This window comes from Pelobates fuscus, chromosome 11 (genome assembly GCF_036172605.1).
Source record: "Pelobates fuscus isolate aPelFus1 chromosome 11, aPelFus1.pri, whole genome shotgun sequence".
NCBI lineage: Eukaryota > Metazoa > Chordata > Amphibia > Anura > Pelobatidae > Pelobates > Pelobates fuscus.
The window spans coordinates 83,377,212-83,403,617 of NC_086327.1; the positions used below are offsets into that span (position 1 = coordinate 83,377,212).

Sequence of the window (26,406 nt, forward strand, 5' to 3'; positions counted from 1 at the left end):
GGAACCACTGGCATAGACTATATGCTTGACCTACCCAGTCTGTTTTAAAATCATGTGTTTTAATTGTTATGAAAAAAAGAATTATCAGCATGTAACTCACAACACTATCTTATATTAAAAGTGATTTTATATATATATATATATATATATATATATATATTTATTTTTTAATATCCTAATAACTTTAACAGTATTGCCAAATAATATTGGGGGTCCTATACTCAGTGGCGTACTAAGGGGGGGGCGGTCCGCCCCAGGTGCCACCAGGCTTGGGGGTCAGTGAGCTGTGTGGCTGCACCGGTTGCCATAGCAGCAGGGGCACCGGGCAGCCGACACAGCTCACATGCAGGGGCTGGGAGCAGGAGCTGGATATCTGGCTGCACGGCGAGTTGGGGGCGGAGCTAGAACGGCCGGGGTGGCGGAGCCAAGCCGGATGCGGGGGCGGAGCTAAATGCAGCCTCTTACTGCTGCACACAAGGGGGGAAGCAGGAGGGAGTCCCTGCTTCCCCAACTACAGCACAGGAGCCAGAGGGACTGAATCCACTACTCCTCCAGCCCAAGCTTACTGTAAGTGAGAGAGAGTGTGCTGTGTGTAACTGTGATTGTGACTGTCTTTGTGTGTGTGTGTGATTGCCTGTGTGTGTGTGTGAATGTCTGCCTGTGATTGCCTGTGTGACTGTGTGTGATTGTGTGACTGTGAGTGACTGTCTGCCTGTGTGACTGTGTGTGATTGTCTGTGTGACTGTGTGTGTGACTGTCTTTGACTGCGTGTGTGCTGTATGTGACTGTCTGTGACTGTGTGACTGTGTGTGTGACTGTCTGTGACTGTGTGGGTGACTGTCTGCCTGTGATTGTCTGAGTGACTCTGCGTGTGTGTGTGTGTGACTGTCTGTGACTGTGTGTATGTGTGACTGTCTGCCTATGATTGTGTTTGTGTATATCTGTGATTATGTGTGTGATTGTGTATGTGTTTAGTAGATAACTCCCTTATTTGGTGACTGTCTGTGACTGTGTGTGCGACTGTCTGCCTGTGTGTGTGTGTGTGTGAGAGAGACCGTCTGCCTGTGATGGTGTGTGTGTGTGTGACTGTCTGTGACTGTGTGTGTATGTATGTGTGATTCTCTGCCTGTGATGGTGTGTGTGTGTGTGTGTGTGTGTGACGGTCTGCCTGTGATTGTGTGTGACTGTCTGTGACTGTGTGTATGTGTGACTGTCTGCCTGGGATTGTGTGTGTGTGTGACTGTCTGTGACTGTGTGTGTATGTGTGACTATCTGCCTGTGATTGCGTGCGCGTGTGTGTGACTGTCTGCCTGTGACTGTGTGTTTGACTGTCTGCCTGTAACTGTGTGTGTGGGACTGTGTGATTCTGACTGTGTCTGACGGTCTTCGCCCTGCAGTGAGACGGCAGCCGGGATATGGTGTCATTGCGGCCTCAGCGTCATTACAGGGCGTGCGAGGGGCCTGTGCAGGAAGAGCACAGAGATCCCAGCAGCAACCACTGACCACCAGGGACTGAGGATCCACTCCAGCCCTTCTAGAGCAAGGTAGGGAGGCTGGGTGGACATCTTATTTATTAAATGTGTGTATGTATGTAATGATTGTGTGTCTGTGATTGTATGTGTGTAGGTCTGTGATTGTGTTTGTGTATATCTGTGATTGTGTGTGTGATTGTGTGTATCTCTGTGTATGTGTTTAGTAGATAGCTCCCTTATTTGGTGTCCTTAAATATTGCAATCTAATATAAGGATAACAAATAAGGGATTTATCTACTAAACAACTGAAAATAAGAAAAAGGCGTTTTTAATTTTGATCCTTTAGCTGTTTAGTAGACAATTTCCTGAATTGGTGCCCGTATGCAAGATTTCCATATTTAAAGATACCAAATGAGGGTGCTGTTTAGCAGATAGTTCCCTTATTTGGTGTCCTTAAATATGGCAAGCTCACATAAGGATAGCAAATAGGGAAGTTATCTGCTAAACAATGATCAAAGTTAACCCCTTAACGCTGTTACGACGTACCATGCCGTCCCGCATTAAATGGGCTTTAAAGCCGTTGCGGCGGCATGGTACGTCGTAACGGCTTTAAGCCCCTGTTGGAGAGGTGTACTCACCTCCGCCGCGATCCTCTTATGGGGGGCTGCCTGACAGCCCAGGCAGCCCCCCTCCGGCAAATGAGGCCCCCGGGGGCCATGTGATCGCTCTCAAAGAGCGATCACATGGCCCCCTATAGCTGGCTATGGATCTGCCAGCAGGGGGACCCCTGCTGGTGGGAAAATAAATATATTAAACATGTGTAAAAATAAATGTAAAATATTTTTATATATATATATAATATGTATATATAATATATATATAATATATATACATATTATATATATGTAACGTCATACAAAGTGTATTTTAATATTAATATAAGTATATATATTAATATTAAAATACACTTAGAATGACGTTACATATATATAATATGTATATATTATATATATATAATAGATGTACATATATATATATTATATATAAATACGTATAATTAAAATAATAAATAAATAAAATAATAAAATAAATAAATAAAATATTGAAACAAAATTTAATATAAATTATATGTGCATATGTAATTTCATTCTAACTGTATTTTGTTATTAATATATATATATCGGTAACAAAATACACTTAGAATGACATTCTATATTTGTGTACGGCACATTCCGAGGACGTAAGGAAAACAGGGTTTAAAATAAGTAGTTCCTTAATAGCAAGTCAGTTGAGGTGTGCCGAAACTGACGTAAGGTTAGGCCTGTAAAAGAGGGCCCACCTAGGAAAATGATAAAATTGAGGGTGCGGTGGGAGGGGCACTTCCGAGATCGTCGAAGACAGGTAAGCAGGGGCTCACTGGGTTTAAATAGGGAAATTAAGTGCCTCCCACAATTACAGGCCAAGCCTTCTATTTGTGTACGGCACATTCCGAGGACGTAAGGAAAACAGGGTTTAAAATAGGTAGTTCCTTAATAGCAAGTCAGTTGAGGTGTGCCGAAACTGACGTAAGGTTAGGCCTGTAAAAGAGGGCAAAAATAATAACCATTAAAAACAAAATGCGTTTATTAAGCGGTACATCATTTAGTCATATCACAGAAAGCCAGCCTTATCTCTTTCTCTGGATTGGGAATGTATCTGTTGTATGCGGATGATTTCCACCTCCCCATGTTTTTAATTATGTGTGTCAGTACATGATTACCTGAGGCAGCTGTGGCTGCTCCAATGCGAAAAGAATGGCCCGAGAATGAACGTGGGTTTTGTCCCAAGCGGAGTAAAAGGGTGCGTATGTAAAGCATGAAAATTTTTGTGGTCAGGGGTTTCCCTAGTATAGCTAGAAGTGGGCTATCAGGAGCGGAATTAGCTTGGGCTGCTACTAGCTTATCCAATACACGGACGGGACACCATTTGGTTGAAGTGGGATAAAAGTTAATTTCCACTGGTGGGCCTGTTTGGCTTGTTTTGGTACGGGTAACGGACAAAGTGTAGTGATCTAGATTTTTAACTAAGTGTTTCTTTTGGAGGCACGAGCTGAAATCAGAAGCTCTCTCTACAGTGAACTCTTTGGGTCTCAAGAAACCATAAAAGGCTAGATAAGCCGCTGATTTGATAACGAGGTTTGTGATATGTTCGAAAGGGGACGTGTCGAGTACATCGGACAAATTCTTAAACAGCTTACTATCTATGGGAAGGCGTTTAGTGGGTATGTGTACTGACAAGTTATGAATGCCCTTGAGGACACTTTTAAGAGGGTAGGAAGATAGGAAAGGAGACTTGTTGGGAAAGGAGGTTAACATGTAGTGTTGGATTCCCGTTAAGTAGAGTTTGATTGTGTTGTAAGCTAGATTAAGAGAAAAGTGGCAAAAAGTTGTGAAAGCAACCATGGTTTCAACAGAAAAAACATTTATTACACAGTAATTACGAACAAAACACATAAACAGTTCATATGCTCTGTAATAGGCTTTCCTCGTGTTAAGGGATAGACCCGCCTGAGCAAGCGTGCCGCTTAGTTGTAAGAGAGTGCTTAACGCATTACCAGGTCTTGGAATTTTGGAGGTACCCTGGGTTGCTGGGAAGCTGTAGGATGTAGTCTGAAGAACTCCTGCAAATTGAAGCGTGACAGAGCATCAGCGGCAGTATTTTGTATACCTGGGACGTGAACACAGGATATGCAGAACTGGAGATTAGCTGCTAGCCAAGTGAGTCTCCTGACTAGGTTCATGATCGTGAGGGACTGAGAGCGGCCCTTGTTGATGATGTTACAGGTAGCTAAGTTGTCACAAAAACACCTGACTGATTGCCCCCTCCACTCTACCCCCCACGTGTAAGCTGCTGCTACGATAGGGTAGATCTCAAAAAGAGAGGAGGTGGTACTGAAACTCTCGAGTGACGTGGTTTCGACCGTCCAGGAGTCGTACAGCCACTCGTCTCCAAATATGGCCGCATAGCCTAAGGTACCTGAAGCATCAGTCCAGAGTACTGGGGAATCGTCGGAAACGGGGGGAACAAACAGTGACCTGCCATTCCACGAGGAAAGGAACAGCTGCCACATTCTCAGGTCAGCTGTAGCTGACTCGTCTAAGGGTGTAGTGGAGTCATCGTCAGGGAGACCGTGCAAAAGTGAAAGGATTCTGGAAATGAAAGACCTACCCTGTGGAATTATTCTCATGGCGAAATTAAGTGAGCCTAAAAGTGACTGTAGCTGTTTCCTGGTGCAAGTGCCTAGTGACATGCAGGTGCTAATGTAAGACAGAATTCGGTCTACTTTCTCCTGGGGCAGGCTGGCGTGCATGGTGACAGAATTGAGTGTAATCCCCAGAAAAGTAATTTCGGTTTTGGGACCTTCAGTTTTGTCCTGGGCTACGGGGACACCTAAATCTTTGAAGAGCGTGAGCAAGTGATTAAGGCTGCGTGGAGTGCAGTGGTGAGGTTCAATGGTGAGGAAGTCATCTAAATAATGAATGACAACTGGGCATCTGCAGAAGTTCAGGAGAAGCCACGTTAAGGTTTCGGCGAACAGGTCGAATAACTTGGGGCTACTTTTGGAGCCGAAAGTAAGCCTGGTAGCGAAATAGTAGTTGTCTTGCCACTTAACTCCGTGCAGATGCCAGAGTGATTGATGAATGGGAAGTAACTTAAAGGCGTTAGTAATATCTGACTTACTTAACCAGGCTGCCTTCCCGGAGTTAATAATCGCTTGAATGGCATCATCGATTCTAGCGTACTGAAGAGAAAAATCTTCTGACGGGATTAGTGCATTCAGGCTAGGTGTGGGAGAGGCGTGTGGTGCAGAAAAGTCAATAATAAGTCTCTTTTTGTTGTTAAACTTCCCAGTGGCGATACCTAGAGGGTTAGTTCTCCATGAGGAGAAAGGAGGAGTAGTGAAAGGGCCTATCATGAAGCCGTTATCTACTTCTTTCTGTAAGAGTACTTGTAGGGTGTCGGGGTCTGTGAGAGCTGACTGAAGGTTGGGGCACTCCAAGATGCCTGAGGGGAGAGAGACAAAGCCTGTGTGAAACCCGTGAGTGAACCCTGACGTGAGAAATTCCACCAGATGTAAAGAAGGATGATTAGCCAGGTAACGTTGCAAACTCGGTATGTTTATTGGAGTGGATGCCTTTTTAGGGTACAATTTGTTAGGGCACATTGTCTTGGCATGTGCCCTGAAACAAAGCGAGCACACATGCAGCAGTCTACAAGCACTGTAACTACAACCCCCAGCATTCAAATTATTGCAGACCTGAGCTTTGCCTAAGAACACTATTGGCCTGCCTAATTTGTCTCTAATCTCCTTCTGGTTGGAAGTTGACTGAAAATCGGAGTTGGCGTTACTGGTAGAGGGGATAGCTACATTTTCAGGACAGAAATTAATGGAGTGAGCTGCAGACGAGCATATGGCACAGGAAGGGGTTTTGAGACCTGCAAAATGCGTAAGAAACAATTCTGTGTCTAGCTGACCCCAGTCCGTGACTGCATTATATTGAGACAATGAAGCGGCTGACCTAGAGGAGAATGACTTGTGATAGTCGTAAAAGGCAAAGCCCCCGTACTTATAAGCTAGCTCTATCACCTTGTGTAGGTACAAATCTAGCTCCTCTCTGCGGAGGGGAAAAGCAGTACAGATAACGTCTCTGTATAGGCCAAATGCCAAGACAAACTCAGGAATGTTAAGTTTCCTATTCAACCTAGGGTCTCTGGCCCTCATTACTACTGATAGATCCTCAAACGTGTACGCCCTGTTTTCTACCACGTCTTGAGCCGCTATCAGTAGCGAGGCCAAGTTAACATCCTTTCCCTCTATGATGTCACGTCTGAGAGACTGCGGTATTAGGTGAATAGGATTAATAACGTTAGTAACTTTCCTAGCCGGTGGAGGGTTACTGTTACCTCCTAGGGCGGGTGTGGATTGGACAACCGGCCCGGGAATCTCGGGGACTGTAGGAACATTATTCGCTTCCAGGTTATCCAATCTGTTATTGATGGTGGCAACTGAGGACACTAGGGAGGCCATCATGGCGTGTAATTCAGCCAGGCTATTAAGTACATTAACCTGTGAACTAGGGCCAGGCCTTTCGTTATCCTCAGTAGAGTTTAATAAACGAAAAAGTTCATTCTTCCTAGCTGAAGCCGGATAAGGGATATTCCTCTTTTTAAGTTCAGCGGTAATCTTAGGGATAGTCCAGGAGCGATAGCTGGAAGCTGGACTTGGAGGGGTTGGTTGCCTTCTCTGCGTGCCCGACCTGAGAGGGGTGCTGGTAACCGACAGATTGTCTTCTAACACCGAAGCGTTGGACATTCTAAGGGGGGCAGAGAGGGTGAGTTTAGTACTGAAAAATAAATAGCTGGAGGGACCCCACTTACTAGGCTAGTGCCCAAAGGCGAAATTGTATTAGCTTAGCTTTCGTTGGTGGCAGATGAGGCCCTAACTACTTGCCAAGTGGCTATGAGAGGCACTAACTATGATTTGGCTCGTGGGGCCTTGGTGCCACTGAGGTGGGTGGCGGGGTGTTGGCCTCTCGGTGACATGAAAAAGAAGCAAAACGTTTGGCCGTGACTGGTGAGGCCCTAACTAAGTTTTGAAGCAAGGCTATAGCTATGCGTTGGGACGATTGGCCTGAACCTCCGAACGTAAGGGCTGACCTATGCCTTGCGGGACCTCTAAACTTATAGGCAAAGAGGCCTATGGGAACATACCTAAGTTGGCGGGAGAATTACAACTAGTCCTCGAACCCCCCCCCCCCCCCCAGGACACACCAATAACATACCTGCAGAGGAAGAAAAACTTTACTTGACCTAATAAAGGAGTATTATCCTGAAGGGAACCAATGGAACTAAAGGAAAAGAAACGTGACCTATTTATGAAACGTACTATTTAACTACAATATACACACAAATGAACTGGGTGACACAGAGGCCTACCTCTTTAACAAAGCTGCGAACACGTATACCCGCGAAGGGCCACTTGCGAGAAGTGTCAGTACTAGTAAGGACTACAACAAAAAATAGGACAAGAACAGCCATTTAAAACAATGGAACAACATACACCCTATTTAATCTACTTAGCTATTTATGACTTTAAGGGGACCATATAAACTACTTAAAATACAGAAGTTTAGAATACTGGGCAATACTACAAACCGCCTAAACCCCTTTTATAAAACGTAACTACTAAATTATTGCTTAAAATGTGAACAATATCCAGAAAACGGAACAAAATGAAGGTATTGCACCAACTGAACGAAAAACGTATGGCAACCCGGTGCGGCTAAACGAGACTACGAGGTGTAAGTGTAACTGAACGTGTTACACTGACCGAGAAAATGCAGGAGCGGAGTGAATCCGAGCCCGTGAGCGACAGGGCTAAACTTACGATTTCGATGCCGTCCGTGTAAGGCAAAAGCGTTATACTCACGAATACAGCCGCAGGGCGTTTGAACCGGGCTGCCGGCGGGCGGGAAACTGACGTCACGGATCTGTAAACCGGAAGTACACTGAAGCACTTCCGAGATCGTCGAAGACAGGTAAGCAGGGGCTCACTGGGTTTAAATAGGGAAATTAAGTGCCTCCCACAATTACAGGCCAAGCCTTCTATATATCTATCTATATATAAAATACAAATAACCGCAAATATATATATATATATATATATATATATAAATATATAGAGAGAGAGAGAGATAAATACATATAATTACATAAAAGATTACATTAGTATACACGTAGAATTTAAATACCTATAAATGCATATATATTAAAATTCTACGTGTATATTTAAATAATCTTTTAACGTAATTATGTGATTTGATTAATTAAAATTTGATTGACATGCCTGACAACACAGGGAGAAAGTGCAGAGAATTTAATTCGCAAGCACTATATTTGACCCTGTAACTCTCCAAGACACCATAAAACCTGTACATAAGGGGTACTGTTTTACTCTGGAGACTTCGCTGAACTCAAATATTAGTGTTTCAAACTGGTAAATTGTATTACAACGATGATATTTTCGCATTTTTTACAAGCGAACGGCACTTTTATGGTCTATATTATTGTTGTAATATGTTTTACTGTTTTAAAACACTAATATTTGTGTTTAGTGAAGTCTCCCGAGAATAACAGTACCCCCCATGTACAGGTTTTATGGTGTTTTGGAAAGTTAGAGAGTCACATATAAGGCTTGCATTTCATTTTTTTCACATTGAAATTTGCCAGATTGGTTATGTTGCCTTTGAGAGCGTATGGTAGCCCAGGAATGAGAATTACCCCCATGATGGCATACCATTTGCAAAAGTAGACAACCCGAGGTATTGCAAGTGGGGTATGTCCAGTCTTTCTTAGTAGCCCCATAGTCACAAACACTGGCCAAATATTCGTTTTTTGCTTTTTTCACACAAAAACAAATATGAACGCTAACTTTGGCCAGTGTTTGTGACTAAGTGGCTACTAAAAAAGACTAAACATACCCCACTTTCAATACCTTGGCTTGTCTACTTTTTTAAATGCTATGCCATTATGGGGGTTATTCTCATTCCTGGCTACCACACCGTCTCAAAGGTAACATTACTAATCTGGAAAATTTCAATTTGAAAATGGAATGTTCTATATTTGACCCTGTAACTTTCCAAAACAATATAAAACCTGTTAATGGGGGGTACTGTTGTACTCGTGACACATCGCTGATTACAAATATGTGCATTTTTTTGCAGTAAAACCCAACAGTATTATGACAATCACAGTTAAAATGTCAGACGGAAATGCAAATTTTTTTAAAAAATCTTATTTTCTCACATTTTTTGAAAATGTTATTCATAATAAATAATGTTCCATATATGAATAGTTAATGATAAATTAAAGCCCTGTTTCTCCTGAACAAAATTATATATAATAAGTGTGGGTGCATATAATTTGAAAGAGGGGAACTACGGGTGAACAGACATATAGCGCAAATTCTAGTTTTTGTTTACGTTTTGTTTTGATCAGAACGTGCACTATTGACTCCGTCCTGAAGGGGTTAAGAGGTGTCAGCCAGCCCACAACAAGAAATCTGGGTGGCTAATGTGAATTATAGGCAAATGTGTTGTCAGATGCCAGCATGCAGAGCACAGTGTTTCTGCGTGTGTGTATATGTATCTGCATGTGTGTATGTCCGTGTATGTGTATATGTGCAGACATCTCAAAATCTCGCCAACACTACACACAAATATACTCATGCATTTCAACGTCAACACTACATACAAACCATACCATTATATATAACCACATCACTGCATTCAAATACCACACAACACACAAATGCATGCTTGCATTCAAACACCAACACTACATACAAACACACACTCCTACATTCACTCACTCATACTCCATACAAAAACATGCATACATTCACACACAAACACTGCTCAGTGCTAAATACATTAAAAAAAAAAAAAAAAAAAAGGTTGTTTTTTACATTTAAAGTTGAGGGGGGGTGCCAAAAATAGGACCCAGCCCCGGGTGCCAAATGCTCTAGATACGCCCCTGCCTATACTATCTGTAGAATTTACAACAGAAAAATCAAGAATAAATTATTTGGAGCAATCCTAGGCTAAAGGAAATCCATCACAATCACCTGAATTAGCAAAAAACACTACATTAACCTGAATTAGTCCAGAATTCCTATGAGAGCCAAATAACCAAATTTGCTCTAAGTTCATGCTGACAGATTGCATATTCCTTAGACATTAAGCCACAAAACATTTCAGAAACTTGCCCCAGAATGAAGAGATAAATCAGTAGAATATTTCTTAAAACAAACGGATGTTTTTAGGGACTTGGCAAATAAATAGGATACTGCCTTCCTCTTCTTACTTTACCTCATAAAGTGAGGGGTTTAATAACTATAGATGGTCCCCGGTCCCCAACAGCAGTAGTAGAGGGTCATAGTTATGTCAGAGTCAGCCAATACAGGCACGGGAGGGCCCCTACCAGTGGTGTATCTTGGTTTTGTGCTGCCCTAGGCAGGACAAAACTCAGACACCCCCCCGCGCGCGCGCGCGCGCCACCCCCACCCAACCCTTCCCCCCTGCCCCGCCTTCTAAATACACACATATTCACTGACAGATACGCATACACTAGCTAACAGACAAACACAGTCAGACACACACAGTCGGACACACACACACTAACAAACACACACAGTCGACACACACACTAACAAACACACACAGTCGGACACACACACACTAACAGACACACACAGTGAGACACACACACTAACAAACACACACAGTCGGACACACACAGTCGGACACACACACACTAACAGACACACACAGTGAGACACACACACTAACAAACACACACAGTCGGACACACACACACTAACAAACACACACAGTCGGACACACACACTAACAAACACACACAGTCGGACACACACACTAACAGACACACACAGTGAGACACACACACTAACAAACACACACAGTCGGACACACACTAACAAACACACACAGTCGGACACACACACACTAACAGACACACACAGTGAGACACACACACTAACAAACACACACAGTTGGACACACACACTAACAGACACACACTGTCGGACACACAGTCAGACACACACACTAACAGACACACACACACACTAACACACACAGTCACAGACACACACTAACAGACACACACTAACAGACACACACTAACAGACACACACACACACACACTATCAGACACACACAGTCAGAGACACACACACACACTCACATTAACATTTTTTTTTTTTTATTTACTCCCCCCCCCCAGCCTCCTTACCTTTGGGAATGCTGGGGGTGGGGGGGTTCTCCCATTCCCTGGTGGTCCAGTGGCTGCAGGGCGGCACTGGCGGGCAGGCTGGGCGGCCGGCGAGGGAGCTCTTCCCCTGAGCTCTCTGCTCAGCTCCCTCGCGCGCCGCCCGCAGAGTGAGGCTGGGAGGCGGAGCCGGAATATGACGTCATATTCCGGCTCCCAGTCTCACTCTGCGGGCGGCGCGCGAGGGAGCTGAGCAGAGAGCTCAGGGGAAGAGCTCCCTCGCCGGCCGCCCAGCAACCAGCCCAGCAGGTCTGTTAGCCGCAAGGCTAACAAGACATTTGCCTTGGGCATTTGGGGGCGGCGTTTTTTGCCGCCCCCTGGAAAATGCCGCCCAAGGCAAATGCCTTGTTTGCCTCGCGGCTAATACGCCCCTGGCCCCTACGACTGTCTATTTGGCCTGTTAGAATGGCTTTCCCTATTTCATCATACCTGGGTGGTAGTGTGAGGGTTAACAGTTTAGTAAATAAATATTTTTGCATTAAAAAAAACTGTACACCTGCTTCCTCCCCTAACTTGTGCTGTGGGATAATTACATTTATATTTGCTCTCCTAGACACAGCATCATGAAGCGCCTAAAGCTTTGCCTTTGTATGCTCTGTGTTTGCCAAACTCAGAACCTTTAACCCCTTAAGGACCAAACTTCTGGAATAAAAGGGAATCGTGACATGTCACACATGTCATGTGTCCTTAAGGGGTTAAAGGGACACTATAGGCACCCAGACCACTGCAGCTGAGAACTGAAGCTGAAATGTTTACATTGTAGCACTATGTCTGCCTCCAGTGTCTGTCTCCCAGACAGTCACTGGAGGTGCTTCCTGGATCGACTCCAATGTCAGATTTTTCCCCATAGTAGAGCATTGATTCAGTGCTTTCCTGGGCTAATGCGTGCGTGGCTTTTGCCACATATGCGCATTAGTGCCCGCTTGTCGCAGGGCGTTGAGAGACATCGGCGCTGAGGTAAGGTAAGTAAATAAAGGGTTTTTGATTCTTTATTTACCAACGCGGGCGGGCGCGAGGGAGCAATGAGTGAAGGAAAGAAAAAGGGACGTTTTATGGCCACTAACTTAATCTTACCTTCACATGATCTCCCGTGGCTGTGCCTTTATTCACTGGGGAATCCTTTGGATGGTGAGGAGAAGAAAAATGCAAGAATCTTATAAGATTTGGGAAGAAGAGGTAGCCAGTCCTGGCTCTCCCCTGAAATAGGAGTCCTGAGCAACAATCAACTTTTTAATTGTTTCGTTTTGTCTACCCATATATTTAGTGTTTAATGTTTGCCACTGGTTACTTTTGTCATTCTTGGTTTGATTTAATTTAGTTATTGAACAGTAGAGGGGGAAGTTAATTACCAAATCAGCCTATGCATAGGAAAATTTAGGGTAATTTCCTTGGGAACTTCCTATCAGGAATGCTTGGTATCACAGGAAAAGAGCAATCTCCCTGCTCAATGTGCTGCCGAATTACATACAGCAGAATATGATATATTCAGTAGTCTGGAATTAAAATGAGTCATCTACTCATATTATATCATATTAGAAATTCATATTTTCAAAAGGGAAGGAGGACAACTGAAGACAGTAGAACACAAACAGTTGTCTAAAGCAGGAGGTCCTGAAAATGTTCTACCAGTGGAACAAATGGATCTAAAAATGTCTTTGCTGTTTTATTATTTTACTAGCTGTGGATTCTTAAATTATCCCCAAAAAGACTATGAAAATTCAGGATCTCCGGCAAGTTTGTCAAAAATCACAAACTCAAAACTAGTTTTGCATATTTTAATTTAATTATATCCACAAAATGCCAGCACCACCTATGATGTTTGAGGACACACACCATCAGATATTATTATCGTAATTTGGATAACGCCTTAAATTCAATGGCACTTTACAACATGCACAAGGGAAATAAAACAGAAAGCAGTTAACAAAATTAAGTGTGAAGAAGTCCTTACTTACCGTAAACAAACTTACAGTCTAGGAGGATTATTCACTAAACTCCAGTTTGTCGCAAATTGAAATCCAAGTGGCAAAACAATCAAGACTTTAGCGGAGTTGGATAATTTTTTACAAATGATCTATTTGTTATGTAATTATTGACATTTCAATTTTAATTTGCTTGAAATCAGAGATCAAACCCCCATGAAATACAAATCGCTTCATTCCTAAATCCATCATTATACTTGTGTCACAGACGCATTACCTGAATGCATTTATATTTCTAATAAGTCTTTTGTAGATGCAGAAAAAATAAAACCGTATCACTTACCTGTCACAAGGAGGGGGCAAATTTTGTGCCAGACACACCTGATTATTGAAACAGAAGGTCACATAGAACATTACAGACCATGGTACCCACTGCATTGTGCAAAACAAAAGGATCTAAGCCTCTCTGTACCCAAAAACCTACACAGGAGAAAATGTACCCAAGATACGATCTGGCTATTAATATTGTGCTGATGAGTAACACTCTGCTCTCTGGAACCCTGACAATCTAACTTTCCCTCCCACAGAAATGTATTTAGTATATTTAAAGGTACAGTATGCCATATAACAGTGAACACTAATAATATAAAAGCCAGTGTTAGTTAATGTGTGTGCTCTAACACATTTTAAAATATGACTTTTAAGGTAGATAGCTGTGGTATAAATGTGGGTTTATGCACTAAACCCAAAATTTAAAATTGTGGTGAATTGAAATTAAATTTAATTGAAATTAAAGTAATTACAACATTTATGCAAAGATCGCAAACTGAAAATAAAATTGAATGAACTATTTGTTCTCACATTTTGCATTTCAACTACAATTCACTGTTTAGTCAATACATCCCTTTATACTTACGAACATTTTCAAGATAATCCGCTAAACAAGGATTGTGGAGAAACAACATGATCCAATTTAGGTTAAAATAGCCCTATTGTAAAACAAATTCTCCAGTTTCGCAGTTTTTAACATTTGCTTTTTGTCCAATAAGTCTCAGTTCCCTTGTCACTTTTCACATTTCTGACAAATATGCAATTTTGCTCTGTCTGATTACCAAACAGAGGATGCAGATTACTCACAAACTGTTCAGCTTACATTTTAATATTACTTTTTGGAAAGGTCTCAAGATAAACTTTTGGATAGGTTTTGCAATGTAACAGTGCTTGCAAACCCCTCACAGATAAACCTATCGGGTTGCTTAGAAATAATTGGCAATTATTACTATGATGTAGCACACGTGCATAACTGCGTTTCTGTTTGGTTTTTCTCTCCCAACTGTCCCTTTAATACCTCATATCTTGGGACACATGTTTTTTTTACTTTTATCAGACCAATGTACAAAGTCATGAAAAGATGTTATTGTTTACACATATCTAGCGTTTCCAAGAAGCAAAGTTGAAACCTGATACCGTTATTACAAGGTCCAGTTCCAGCCTATATGAATTTGTGCTAAATATGTTTTTTTTTTGTTTTGTATAACAATTTCAAGAGCAGAAATAGATAAGCAGGACGTAACACTATAAGGTTGCTAAACACTGAGTATACAAAACTAACTGGTAGACAGATATACATGCATAATTACATCTACTTCATATTATATGTAACATTCTTTCACTGTATACAGACAATTGTTTTCACTTTTGATATGTAGAGTCTCACAGGGGTTTGATTAGCATGGTAGATTGGGACAACGTCCTCTTCAATATGTACATGATACTTTCATAGTGACTTTATTTCCCCAAGAACCCACTGCATTTATAGATAAAAAAATAATAAAATCAGACAAATACACATTTCACGATTTGAATATGTAAAGAGGTTTGCATTCATTAGTACACTAATTAGTGGACTTGGAAACGTGGCTTCAAAACACGCCTCCAAGCCATATTGGTATAAGAGCTGTGAATCTGATAGCCTGCTCTCATACCGTAACATACCATGACATCACGTGCGCATGCGCAGTGTTGTCACGGTCAGCCATAGAGTCATTCTCCGCGTCTGAGGTCCACAATGCCTCCAGGATGACAAAACCTGAGTAGGAGTATTCGGCACTGGAGAAAAGGTTACTCATTTTATTTTTATTTTTTTTATTTATAGGGGGAACCTAAATGACAAGGGGGATCAGGGCTGTAGTGTTAAGAATAAGAATTCCTAAAGCTACAGTGTTCCTTTAATGATTATTCTCCTCCCATTGCCACAAGCCTTTATATTTATGCCTTGCTCCAGATTTCACTATCTGTGCACCTCCATTTGGTTCTCCTCTGCTGTTTGTCCTTCTGTGGGGCACTTTTGACTGATGGATTGTGGGTAAAATTAGCTTGGCAACGGATATGGAATTTTGAATATGCTTTAGTCATTGCCAAAAATGTCCAGATCACACCCCCCCAAAGAAAAAGTAGTCCCTTTCTTACGTATAACTAAAAAACTGAGGGGGGGGCGTGGCCTGGGCTCGGAACGAGATGGCAGCACAGTGAGTGAGCTCCGACCCGCCGGCGTAAAACACAGCCTTTAATCCGACCCCATCAGCACACATGGGACGCAACCGACGAACCGACACCCCCCAGACCCCGAGGGGCTCCCAATCCGGGCACACTCACGGCCCGATGGATGGATTTCTCCAAAACTCGGCCGACATGTGCGAGGAGGCGAGCGGATCCAAGATGGCGCCGCCGGAGCCGTCCTCCAGGGAACCTCGTGGCACTACTACACTGGAGCAGATCGGTGAGGAAATCAGATCCATGGCTGCTGCTATGGTCACGAAGGCTGACCTCCTAGTGCACACCACGTCCATCCAGGATGCACTACGGGCTGAAATAGCAGGTGTCCGGGCAGAGGTAAACGCACACGCAGGCCAAATACAAAGCCTAGAGCAATCCCGAGACACACAGGCCACGAGACTGCAGGCGACTGATATGGCCCTAGCACGCCAAGGGGAGCTGTTATTACACATGAGGCGGACAATGGAGGACCTAGACAATAGGGGAAGGAGATGTAATATTAGGGTCCGCGGGGTCCCTGAACCGGAAGGTGAGGAAAACCCTGAAACTACCCTTAACGACCTCTTTCACATGATCCTGGGAGAGGGCGCTCCGCTCACATTCAGATACGAACGAGCGCACAGAGCAATACGTCCCAAGTTAGCGGACGGCACCCCAAGAGACATTATATGCTGCCTCAGCTCCTTTCGGGACAAAGATGCCATCATGCAGGCAGCCAGATCCCACCGTGCCTGGGACTACAAGGGCGCGCAAGTTTCCCTTTTTAATGACCTCTCGCCCATCACCTTAGAGGCCAGGCGAGCACTGAAACCTATCACAGCAGCCCTGCAGGAACGCAACATCCAATACAAGTGGGGCTACCCCTTTGCTCTACTGGCCCGACACCGGAATGGCTGGGCCTCAATCCGTTGGCCCGAAGAGATCCCGAGATTCCTGGAGGAAATGAACTTGCCGCATATCCCTACCCCTGACTGGGTCCTGGGCCCGTTAGGAGGGAGGCCTCAACAACACAGGGCTCATAGGAGACGAGACAGAGAACCACCGCAAGGCCCAGCACAACGCAGGCGCAACAACCCGGAGGCGCCGGAATAAGAGGTATACACACTGCCCTCTGGATCTATCCCCCTGACTCTCACTCCTACCTGGGGACCCTTCACGCGCCTTAACCTTCACGACACCTGCCTAGACCGCTTGCACCTCTCTACTGCTAAACCTGGGGACTTATCTGACCTGGCAACGAGGAGGTACCAATTGGGTTTTTTCTTCTCTTTGTGATCCGGGCCCTGAATACCCGTCTGCCTAACGTTACGTATCAGTCAAGAACTTGGGAGGGGGGATAATGGGGGGCACACACTCTACAACACGGACAACGTCCAGCGGGTTCATTTGTTCACTACGATACAACGAGACACTTGAACTGGTCTCATGGAGAACACGATTACCCTAGGGTATGTCAATGCCCGCACACTGCAACCCACCCCCTTTTTGTATGGGACACATACGCTCTCCTTGACTGCAGCCCTGGACTCTCCACTCCACAACATCACCTATTCAGATGCTCAACGTGGACATACGGTACGGGGCAATGCCCCTACATACAGGACACTGGATATACTCGGTCCCGTTTACGTACTTATTTGATACCACACCTATATGGCCACAGGGCCCGTATGACACTCAGGGACCAGACTACACCCGTAGCCCTACACATTGCCCCTCCACACGTTACAACAGACACTCACCGGATAGGTCACAATACTCCACCACACGTTATTCTCATTTTACCACATAGGGGCGGGGGGGGGGATGGTACACGTCATGCCCCACGCTGGCTAGCGGACAACCAATCTACCACACACAGGGATGGGAGGGTCACGCTCTGCCACCTCCACTGGCATAGATATGAGTACATGTCGTGGATAACCATACTGGTAATTGAGGCTGAGACGTAGAATGAACACACTCGAGCCATGTTTCGGGGACACATGCTGCCCCCCAGCAACTTAGAAAGGGTTAGTCGAGAAGCATATTGATGTTATTATATCTGTTATCGCTAAGTCTGAGTGCACACCATTGCAATACTCACATCACCCCTTGCATATATGTCTACTAAATGTGGTGCAAATGCTTAACCATTGTTTTCCTTTGCTCAGTTGCCGTGGGAGCTACCCCCGGGTTGGGAGGGGCGGGGGGATAAGCCCCATCTGGGACAGGTTGGGTGGGCTCTGGCCATGGCTCCCTGGGTTTTCAGGTTACCCTATTTATGCGCAGCTATACTGCCATGTGTGACGTCTCATGTATAGTTCCCGAACCACGCTCTATCACTTCCACTAAAGTAGACAGGAATGCATGCACTAGATAGCTGTATTGAATAATGTAGCCGGGAAGTAGATGAGACGCACCCTAACCATGCCTTAGTGGCTCGTGCCACCCCCCAGTCACCTAGAGTGGATTAGCTAGGAATTATGTTGATATCGATCTACGTGTTCTCACCATAGATATGTGTATATAATTGTACCGATCGCATTATTCCCTGCATATATATATGTTAAATGTGCCGTAAATGCCTAACCATTATTTCTTTTGTTTAGCTGCCGTGAGGGCTCACCCCGGGTTGGGGGAGGCGGGGGGACGGGACCCCTTCCTTTCATGGGTTATTCTGTTACCCTATTTATATGTATTTATGTTTCCATGTTTAGTATTCCATGTATAGATTAAAGCACCAGGCTGTGTGGCCGGCGGAGAGGAGTTGTTTGAAATTACACAGTTACCACACACTTTTGATTCTGGTCCATTACGGGCCGAGGTAGGACCACTGACCCCCACTACGAGCCGTGCATAGCTCTGGACGAGGGAGCCTCCCGCTGACTCACCCCCTGGTCTGGTACCTGGGTGATCCCGGGCATCCCCTCTCGTCGCACGGTTACTCCCTCCTACTCTCGGAGGAGGACCGAGGTGAACACCTCTCTTACCCCACCTCTCGGGGTCACCTCTACTTGGGGACTTACTTAACTCCCCCCCATTTTTTTAACATACTCACCCTCTACTTTCTATACTCTGTACTTTCACTTTGGCGTCTCTGTGTCGCCTTCTCCTTGGCTCTAGGAGCGCATCCCCCGCACTGGGCGGCTCGCTTTCCTCGTTGTCTTCCCCACCCTGACCTCATTAGACGCAGACGACGTATATCGCCCCACATCCCTACTCGCGTACCGACTCAGAGCACCATTTCCCACGGTCCGAGTTCCCTTCATAACCGAGACTTACAGACCGTTTCACCTACTACCCCCACAATAGCCTGGCCGCCAGGGACCAGCTTGATAGTGTACGGAGACCTCTGGTTAACTGGTATGGGAGCTAGGGCAGAAGCCTCCGCGTGCCTTGGCCCAAACAACGACAGGACAAGGGCGTACCTTAGTGCTCCGCTTCGTGTGGTGACCCTCAACTGTCGAGGCCTTAACGTACCTGAACGCCGCACTCACCTACTTCGGGAATTGAGGAAACAACGGATCTCCATAGCAATGCTCCAGGAAACTCACTTCCTTGAAGGATCTGCACCTAAACTTCGAAACCGGCAATACCCCGGCAATTTCTTCAACAACCACCCCACGGCCCGTAAAGCGGGAGTTGCCATTATTCTTGCAGCTGACCTAGACTTTCAAGAACTAGACAAAGTAACCGACAAATTGGGGAGGTTTATCTTCCTAAAAGGCACGATAGCAGACAGAATTTACACTCTGGCTTCTATATACGTGCCCAACAGGAATCAAGCGCGTTTTCTACGCAGAACACTGAGCAAACTGAGCGAATTCTCGGAAGGCACGCTGGTTGTGGGGGGCGATCTTAACACCCCACTGGACCCTCAACTGGACACGTCGACGGGACATAGTTCCTTACCGACATCTGGCATTCGTGCGATCCATCAGTCAATGAGTGACTTGGGACTGGTAGACTGTTGGAGGGCACTCAATCCAGATGTCAAGGACTACACCCACTACTCTGCGCTCCACAGTCGCTATGCGCGGATAGATTACATCCTGCTTCAGCAGGAAGGGCTACCACGACTGAGGTCGGCCGAGATAGGCCCCGCCACATGGTCAGACCACGGCCCGGTTACGGTGGAGCTGGACTCCCCGCTATTCAAGCCGGCACGGTGGACCTGGCGTCTGAATGACACCTTACTTCAGGACCCAGCGGTGGAAAATGAGATCAAACAAGCCCTTGACCTTTACTTCCAGGAAAACGACGTGACAGATACCTCTCCAATCACACTTTGGGAAGCACACAAGAGTACCATACGTGGCATCCTTATAAAAATAGCTTCCCGTCGACGCAAGGCGACCATGCAGGAAATGACAAATGTATATAAAACCATCTCGAAGCTAGAACTTCAACATAAGCAAACCCCACTAGCCTCGATCCAACAGGACCTAACGGATGCCCGACGCCACCTGAAGGAACTCCTTACAAAACGATACCACCGCTCGCTACAACATTCCAAGAATTTCTTCTATATTCACGCAAACAAAGGCGGCAAATACCTCGCCCGCATCCTGAAAGGAGACACCCCCCGCACACGGATACATAAAATCCGCTTGCAATCCGGAAAACTGTCCCAATTCCCCGAAGACATAGCTAACGAATTCCGACGTTACTATGGCGCCCTCTACAACATCCCGGGCCCTGACAACACAATACTGGGACACCAACCCTCCACGCTCATTCAAGACTACCTACTCGATAACGTAGACAAACGAGTGTCCCCAGAAGCGGCGGATATACTAGACGTACCAATTAGCGCCGAAGAAATGGCTGCAGCCCTGAAGTCCACCAAAACAGGCAAAGCACCGGGCCCCGACGGATTCTCAGTGGGGTATTACAAGCTCTTCTCCTCAATCCTCCTACCCCGGCTGACTACTGCTGTGAACACCGTTACGGATGGGAAACGCTTTGGAGCGGAATCTCTGGCTGCCACTATCACGGTCCTCCTCAAACCGGGAAAAGACCCAGAGCAATGTGGCAGTTATCGACCCATATCCCTGCTGAATGTGGATACAAAACTGCTTACAAAGATCCTGGCCACTAGACTGCAACGGGTACTACCGAGCCTGGTCCACGCAGACCAGACGGGATTTATACCGGGGAGGGAGGCACGAGATAGTACGCTGCGCCTATTCTTCATCCAGCACAGGGCTCGGGAGACGCGGGATAAAATCCTACTTCTTTCCACGGACGCCGAAAAGGCTTTCGACCGTGTCAACTGGTCATACATGATGGAAACCCTGCGGGCCTTGGGACTGGGACACAATATGCTGGCGTGGATCTCAGCCATATACGATAAACCACATGCTGCCGTCCGAGTGAATGGGGCCCTAACTCCCAGCTTCGAAATTCGGAACGGGACTAGACAAGGATGCCCTTTGTCACCACTTTTATTTGCACTGACCCTGGAACCACTGCTACAAGCGATCCGCCACCACCCGGACATCTCGGGATACACCTGGATGGGGACAGAACATAAGGTGGCCGCATACGCGGATGACCTCCTTTTTTTTATCTCCCACCCACGAGTCACGCTGCCCTGCCTACTCCAGGAGTTCGAAAAATTTGGAAAGATTTCGGGTTTCAAACTTAACCTCTCCAAATGTGAAGTGCTCAACCTCACTTTTCGACCGGAAGAATACGAGGAACTGGGAACTACCTTCCCATTTCGTTGGTGCACGGAGAGGATGAAATATCTTGGTATATGGATCACCACGAACCCCCAGGAGCTTTATCGCCACAATTTTGCCACTATCCTGCGAAGGGTTATCTCAGATTTAGATAAATGGACGTACCCACACATCACCTGGCACGGAAGAGTCGCAGTGCTAAAAATGAATGTTCTCCCGCGACTTCTCTACTTGTTCCAGACAATACCCCTGACGCCACCGAATAATTTCTTTTCCACCTTAAAATCCGCAATTATCCGGTACGTCTGGAGGGGGGAGAGATCTAGAATACGATGCGACACTCTCTGCCTACCCAGACTTAGAGGTGGCCTGGCACTCCCGGATTTCAAACGCTATCATCAAGCCGCCACCCTACAACGAATTCTGGAGTGGCATGTAGCTGACTCCCCGAAGCAATGGGTTACCCTGAACAATGGGGAATCACCTGCCGCACTTAAAGCAGCAGTATGGCAAGGGGGAACAAGCTGTCGCACGGGAGAAGGACTAGAGACTCCGACGACACAAACCTTAAAGGCGTGGGACTCGATGCGCAAAACTACGCACGTATCCCCGATTCCTAGTCCCCTTCTCCCAATAGTTCCCAACCCAAACCTTGCTGGTGGCATCCCAGCCAAGGCCTGGATATTCCTGGAAGAACAAGACTACGTCCCAATTAGAACGGTCCTCCATGGGGGCACTGTTCGGCCCCTCCGCGCATTACTGGCCGATAGACCTAACTCACCAATGGTATCTCTCCGCTATTTACAACTGACACACTATTATAGGTCTCTCCCGCACAAGGAACGCCTTCACAGAGATCTTACGTGGTTTGAAGAACTATGCCACCGGGGAGACACGCTTAACAAGGCGGTATCACTACTCTACCAACACCTGCTGGTAGGAAGTACCACGACGAACACCACGTTCAGGAGACTATGGGAACAACAACTGGAGAACCCGATCTCGCAACCACAGTGGGACACGGCACTCCTCTGGCAGTACAAGAGCTCCTCCAGCTCCCGTTATCAGGAAGTCAACTATAAGTTAATATCCATGTGGTATAGGACACCAGTAACATTACACAGGATATTCCCGACGACATCCCCCACATGCTGGAGATGTCAGGAGGAGAGGGGCACGATCGTGCACATCTGGTGGGACTGCCAACTCATCACTCCATATTGGAACAGTATTAAATCTGAAATCAAAACAATGCTGGGAGACGACACGGAATGGTCCAGGGAACTGGCCCTCCTACATATCACCACTCGATCTATTTCTGGCTATAAGAGGTCCATCCTACGCCACCTACTGAACGCAGCCAAAGCCCTCATACCTGCGTACTGGAAGCGGTCCGAGGTCCCCACGGTTGAGGAATGGTTAAACAGGGTCGGAGACATACAATTGGCGGAAGCACTACAGGCATCCCTTACGGGTGGGGGAACCAGGCACGTGGAACGGTGGCAGCCGTGGTTCGCATACCAAGCTACTAGACGATAGACCTCCAGTAAAAGGGGGAAGACTGTGACCCAAACGACAATTAATACTCCACGCCACTGACTTTATGGGTGGCAAGACGCTCACAACAATAAGGACAACGCACTGGACTGACAGAATCGACATTGTCCCGACGACCTGATACATACGCACACACCCCACGGGGCTTGAAACACGACACCCACTTAAAAAGTCCCTCACTTTTACCGAGTCTGCGACGCCGGCGGGGGCGCGGGCTGCGCTCCGTGGAGCTGGGGAGGGGGTCCACTACGATGGCCACCCTAATTCACCCTATCTCTACCTTTCTACTTTCCTATTGTATGATACATAACCGTACTGAAACAACTGACAACAAAGTAATGTAACAGGAACACTGGATAGCAACATCACTTTGGACACCTTGAGTCGAGAGACACGGGCACTCGCTCAAAGGCTGACCGGCTATAATAATCCGACCAAGAACGTAGACGTGCACACTCATCTACCCATTTAATACTCCCTCTGACACATTTACAACGTCTCATCATTATCTCCGACCTGCCGCCCAGCCTGGTTTTGACACGATACACAGTGTTGCTTTGTACTCAATAAAGTATATGTAGGTCCAGGTGCTTGACACCCCTCGATTAGCATATTCAGAAACCTAATTAAACCTTACTAGGCTCTTGCCTACAGTTATATGTAAACCTGAACAGTTATATTGTAAGTCAACTCATATAAATGCAATGTTACTTTTGATATAAACAATCCTGAACTACACTTACTCGGCCACACCGAAGTGTAATTATATTTTTTGTGGGCCTGCGAGCCGATCCTTTATGTACTCTTTCTATTCTCCTATCATAAATAAACAGATTTTCAAAAAAAAAAAAAAAACTAAAAAACTGAGGTGAGCTGGACCGGAGCCAGTAGCGATCCAGAACAGAAGCACATTCTTTGAGCTGCAAGCAAATTTGCTATCAGTGTTTTATACCATAATTACGGCCCAAATGTCAATGCCAGACAGCGCGTAATACAACTAGCTCGCCATGGGGAGGATATCCAAGAAGTCTGTAGCATATCCTGGCCCCAGGGCCCAAGCTATTGGAGCGTTACTCGGGATGGCCTTGGCTAAGATGTCACTTGCTGAGTCTTCAGAGGAGACAGCCTGAGCCATCTCCAAGGATGATATGGCGGTGGTTCAGGAGGAGGTGGCTATGCTGATGGGTTGCATTGTAGCGGTAGAAGAAGATCTTGGGCACATTCAGGCGGCACAGACCTCCACAGACACAGCCCTTAGCTTCTTACGGAAAAGGTTTGCCTACTTACACACTTACATGGTGTCCGTTTCAGACAGGCCAAAGGCCTGTAATCTACACTCAGGGAAGTCCTCAAGACCATCACAAATGAGGAGCTTCCGGGGGCGGGGCCTGACAGCCAAGATGGCTGGACGTGTCCTGTGAGAGCTCCTTCACCAGAGGGCACACAAATACCCAACCAGCCTGGTATAACGAAGCAATCTACTCAGGCTACCCAGCTCTTGAACCGGGACCTCATGCGGAGCAGAATAGTACCAGCCCGGTGCCAAACCACCACGGGAAAGTCCGAACCGGCCACGCGGCCTAATCCGGAGAGGGGCCGAGAGCATGGAGGAGGCGGCCGATCCCCCGACTCGAAGCCCGCTCACAGGCAAGACAAGAGCACAGCCCTGCAACCCCCCCCTTTGGACCGGTGGGGGTTATCCCGGTCCACTATGGGGATGACAACCCCTATGAAACGACGAACAAACGAACGGGACCCACGAGGTCCAAGCAAGATGGCGGCGACATCCTGGGGCGGACAGGGCCTACACAAGATGGCGCCTCAGGTTCGACCTGCAATGAACAGGTGCCCGGTCAAGCCACCCTCTCACACACTAGCATTTTATGACCGACTAGGCACCAACCTGTGGAGCACACTATACACCAGGAGCTGGCTCTACAGGCTAGTAATGAAAGAGGCAATGGCGTGGCTTCACCCTGCTACCCGACGCCTCTTATGCGGTCACCCACCCAGAGCCCCCAGAGCGGCCCTCAGACGGACACAAGGAAGGAGGCTGGGGCGGCAGAACATAAAGTCGGATCTCGCAAGCGGCAACACTGGCCCACACGCACACCAGTGCAGGACCACTCAGCACACCCGACCCACTCACCTCCCAGTGGCATTCAAAGCCCCCGACCGCGGCTACACGTCTCTGCGACCCAGGAACCATGCCGACAGCATGAACGCCAACCGGCACGAAGACGGAGCTCCACTATGGGAAAACTGGGCCTGTAAAATGAAGAGGTCGTCCTCGGAACCAGCTAGGGGCCGGAAGGTGGAATTCCCTTGCTTTTACCGAGACCCACACGCGGATTCAAGCCCTGACCCGTTTGACATCAGAAGCCTGCAGAGGAACATGACACAACTGAGCCGCGACATTGCAAAACACAGTGACTCCCATACCTCTCTCAGGTACTTTCCGCATGTGGGCATCGGCTGAGCTCGGACTGGTTGCCTAGCACACTTTACCGTAACCCACTACGGTGGTACTGAACCCCGACAAGAACCAACGGACTGTCTCTGGTATCCTCATGTTTCCCCCCCAGCGTGATATGCTTTATATAGCTAATTCTATTACTGTGTTTGATGAGGGCAGACAGGGGGTGACACAGACGAGGCGAGAATGTATAACCCTGTTATTTTGAAGTTTGTAATGGGCTGTTATTTAGATTAGCGCTTATTTTGCTTTTTATCCAGCTGCCAATGCGGAGACACATTGTAATAACTCTCGCTGCCGCACGGTGGCCTGGACCGCTGACAAGCTACCATATCTACGCAGCCATTGAGGACTATGTCCCGCCAACTCTTTATTCTTAATTTCTCATGCCTTGACCTCCATGTGACAGGCGAATGATAGGAATGCTATTAATGTTATTATTTGTTTTTACAGCGTATTGCTTAATTAGCCTACCCACCCGTAACAGCTTAGAAATGTCACACTCAAGCTAGATACCTCTGTAGTTATCCGTTAAGATATATGTTGATTTTTTATGTGCTCGGTGATAGGTGTTTGGCTCCCCTCGGAGGGTTGCCTCTGGGCCCTGCACATATCGCTACTATAAACTTACCGCATCGCACTAACTTGTGTAGGTACCTAGCTATGTAAGCCTGTTTATCTCATGCAACTACCAGACCGGCGATTAGATCTAGCCTGTTTGCAGCTTAATGATACACTTGAAGCCGATATTATACTGCATTATATGATCCAGCCTGTTTCTATTACATATTATAAGATTGAAATCTAAACTAATAATCACTCATGTGTTGTTTAGCCAGCCTAAACTTGTTTAGCTTATATAA

General features: G+C 46.2%; 1 protein-coding gene across 1 annotated transcript in view; it reads right to left on the minus strand.

Moving 5' to 3' along the window:
• Positions 1–13,838, minus strand: part of TREH (trehalase) — a 60,037-nt gene extending 46,199 nt beyond the window's left edge. The window contains exon 1 of the mRNA XM_063436172.1: positions 13,629–13,838. Coding sequence (XP_063292242.1) covers positions 13,629–13,723 — 95 coding nt within the window. The 5' untranslated portion in view covers positions 13,724–13,838. The remainder of the gene's footprint in view (positions 1–13,628) is intronic.
• Positions 13,839–26,406: the final 12,568 nt, after the last annotated feature.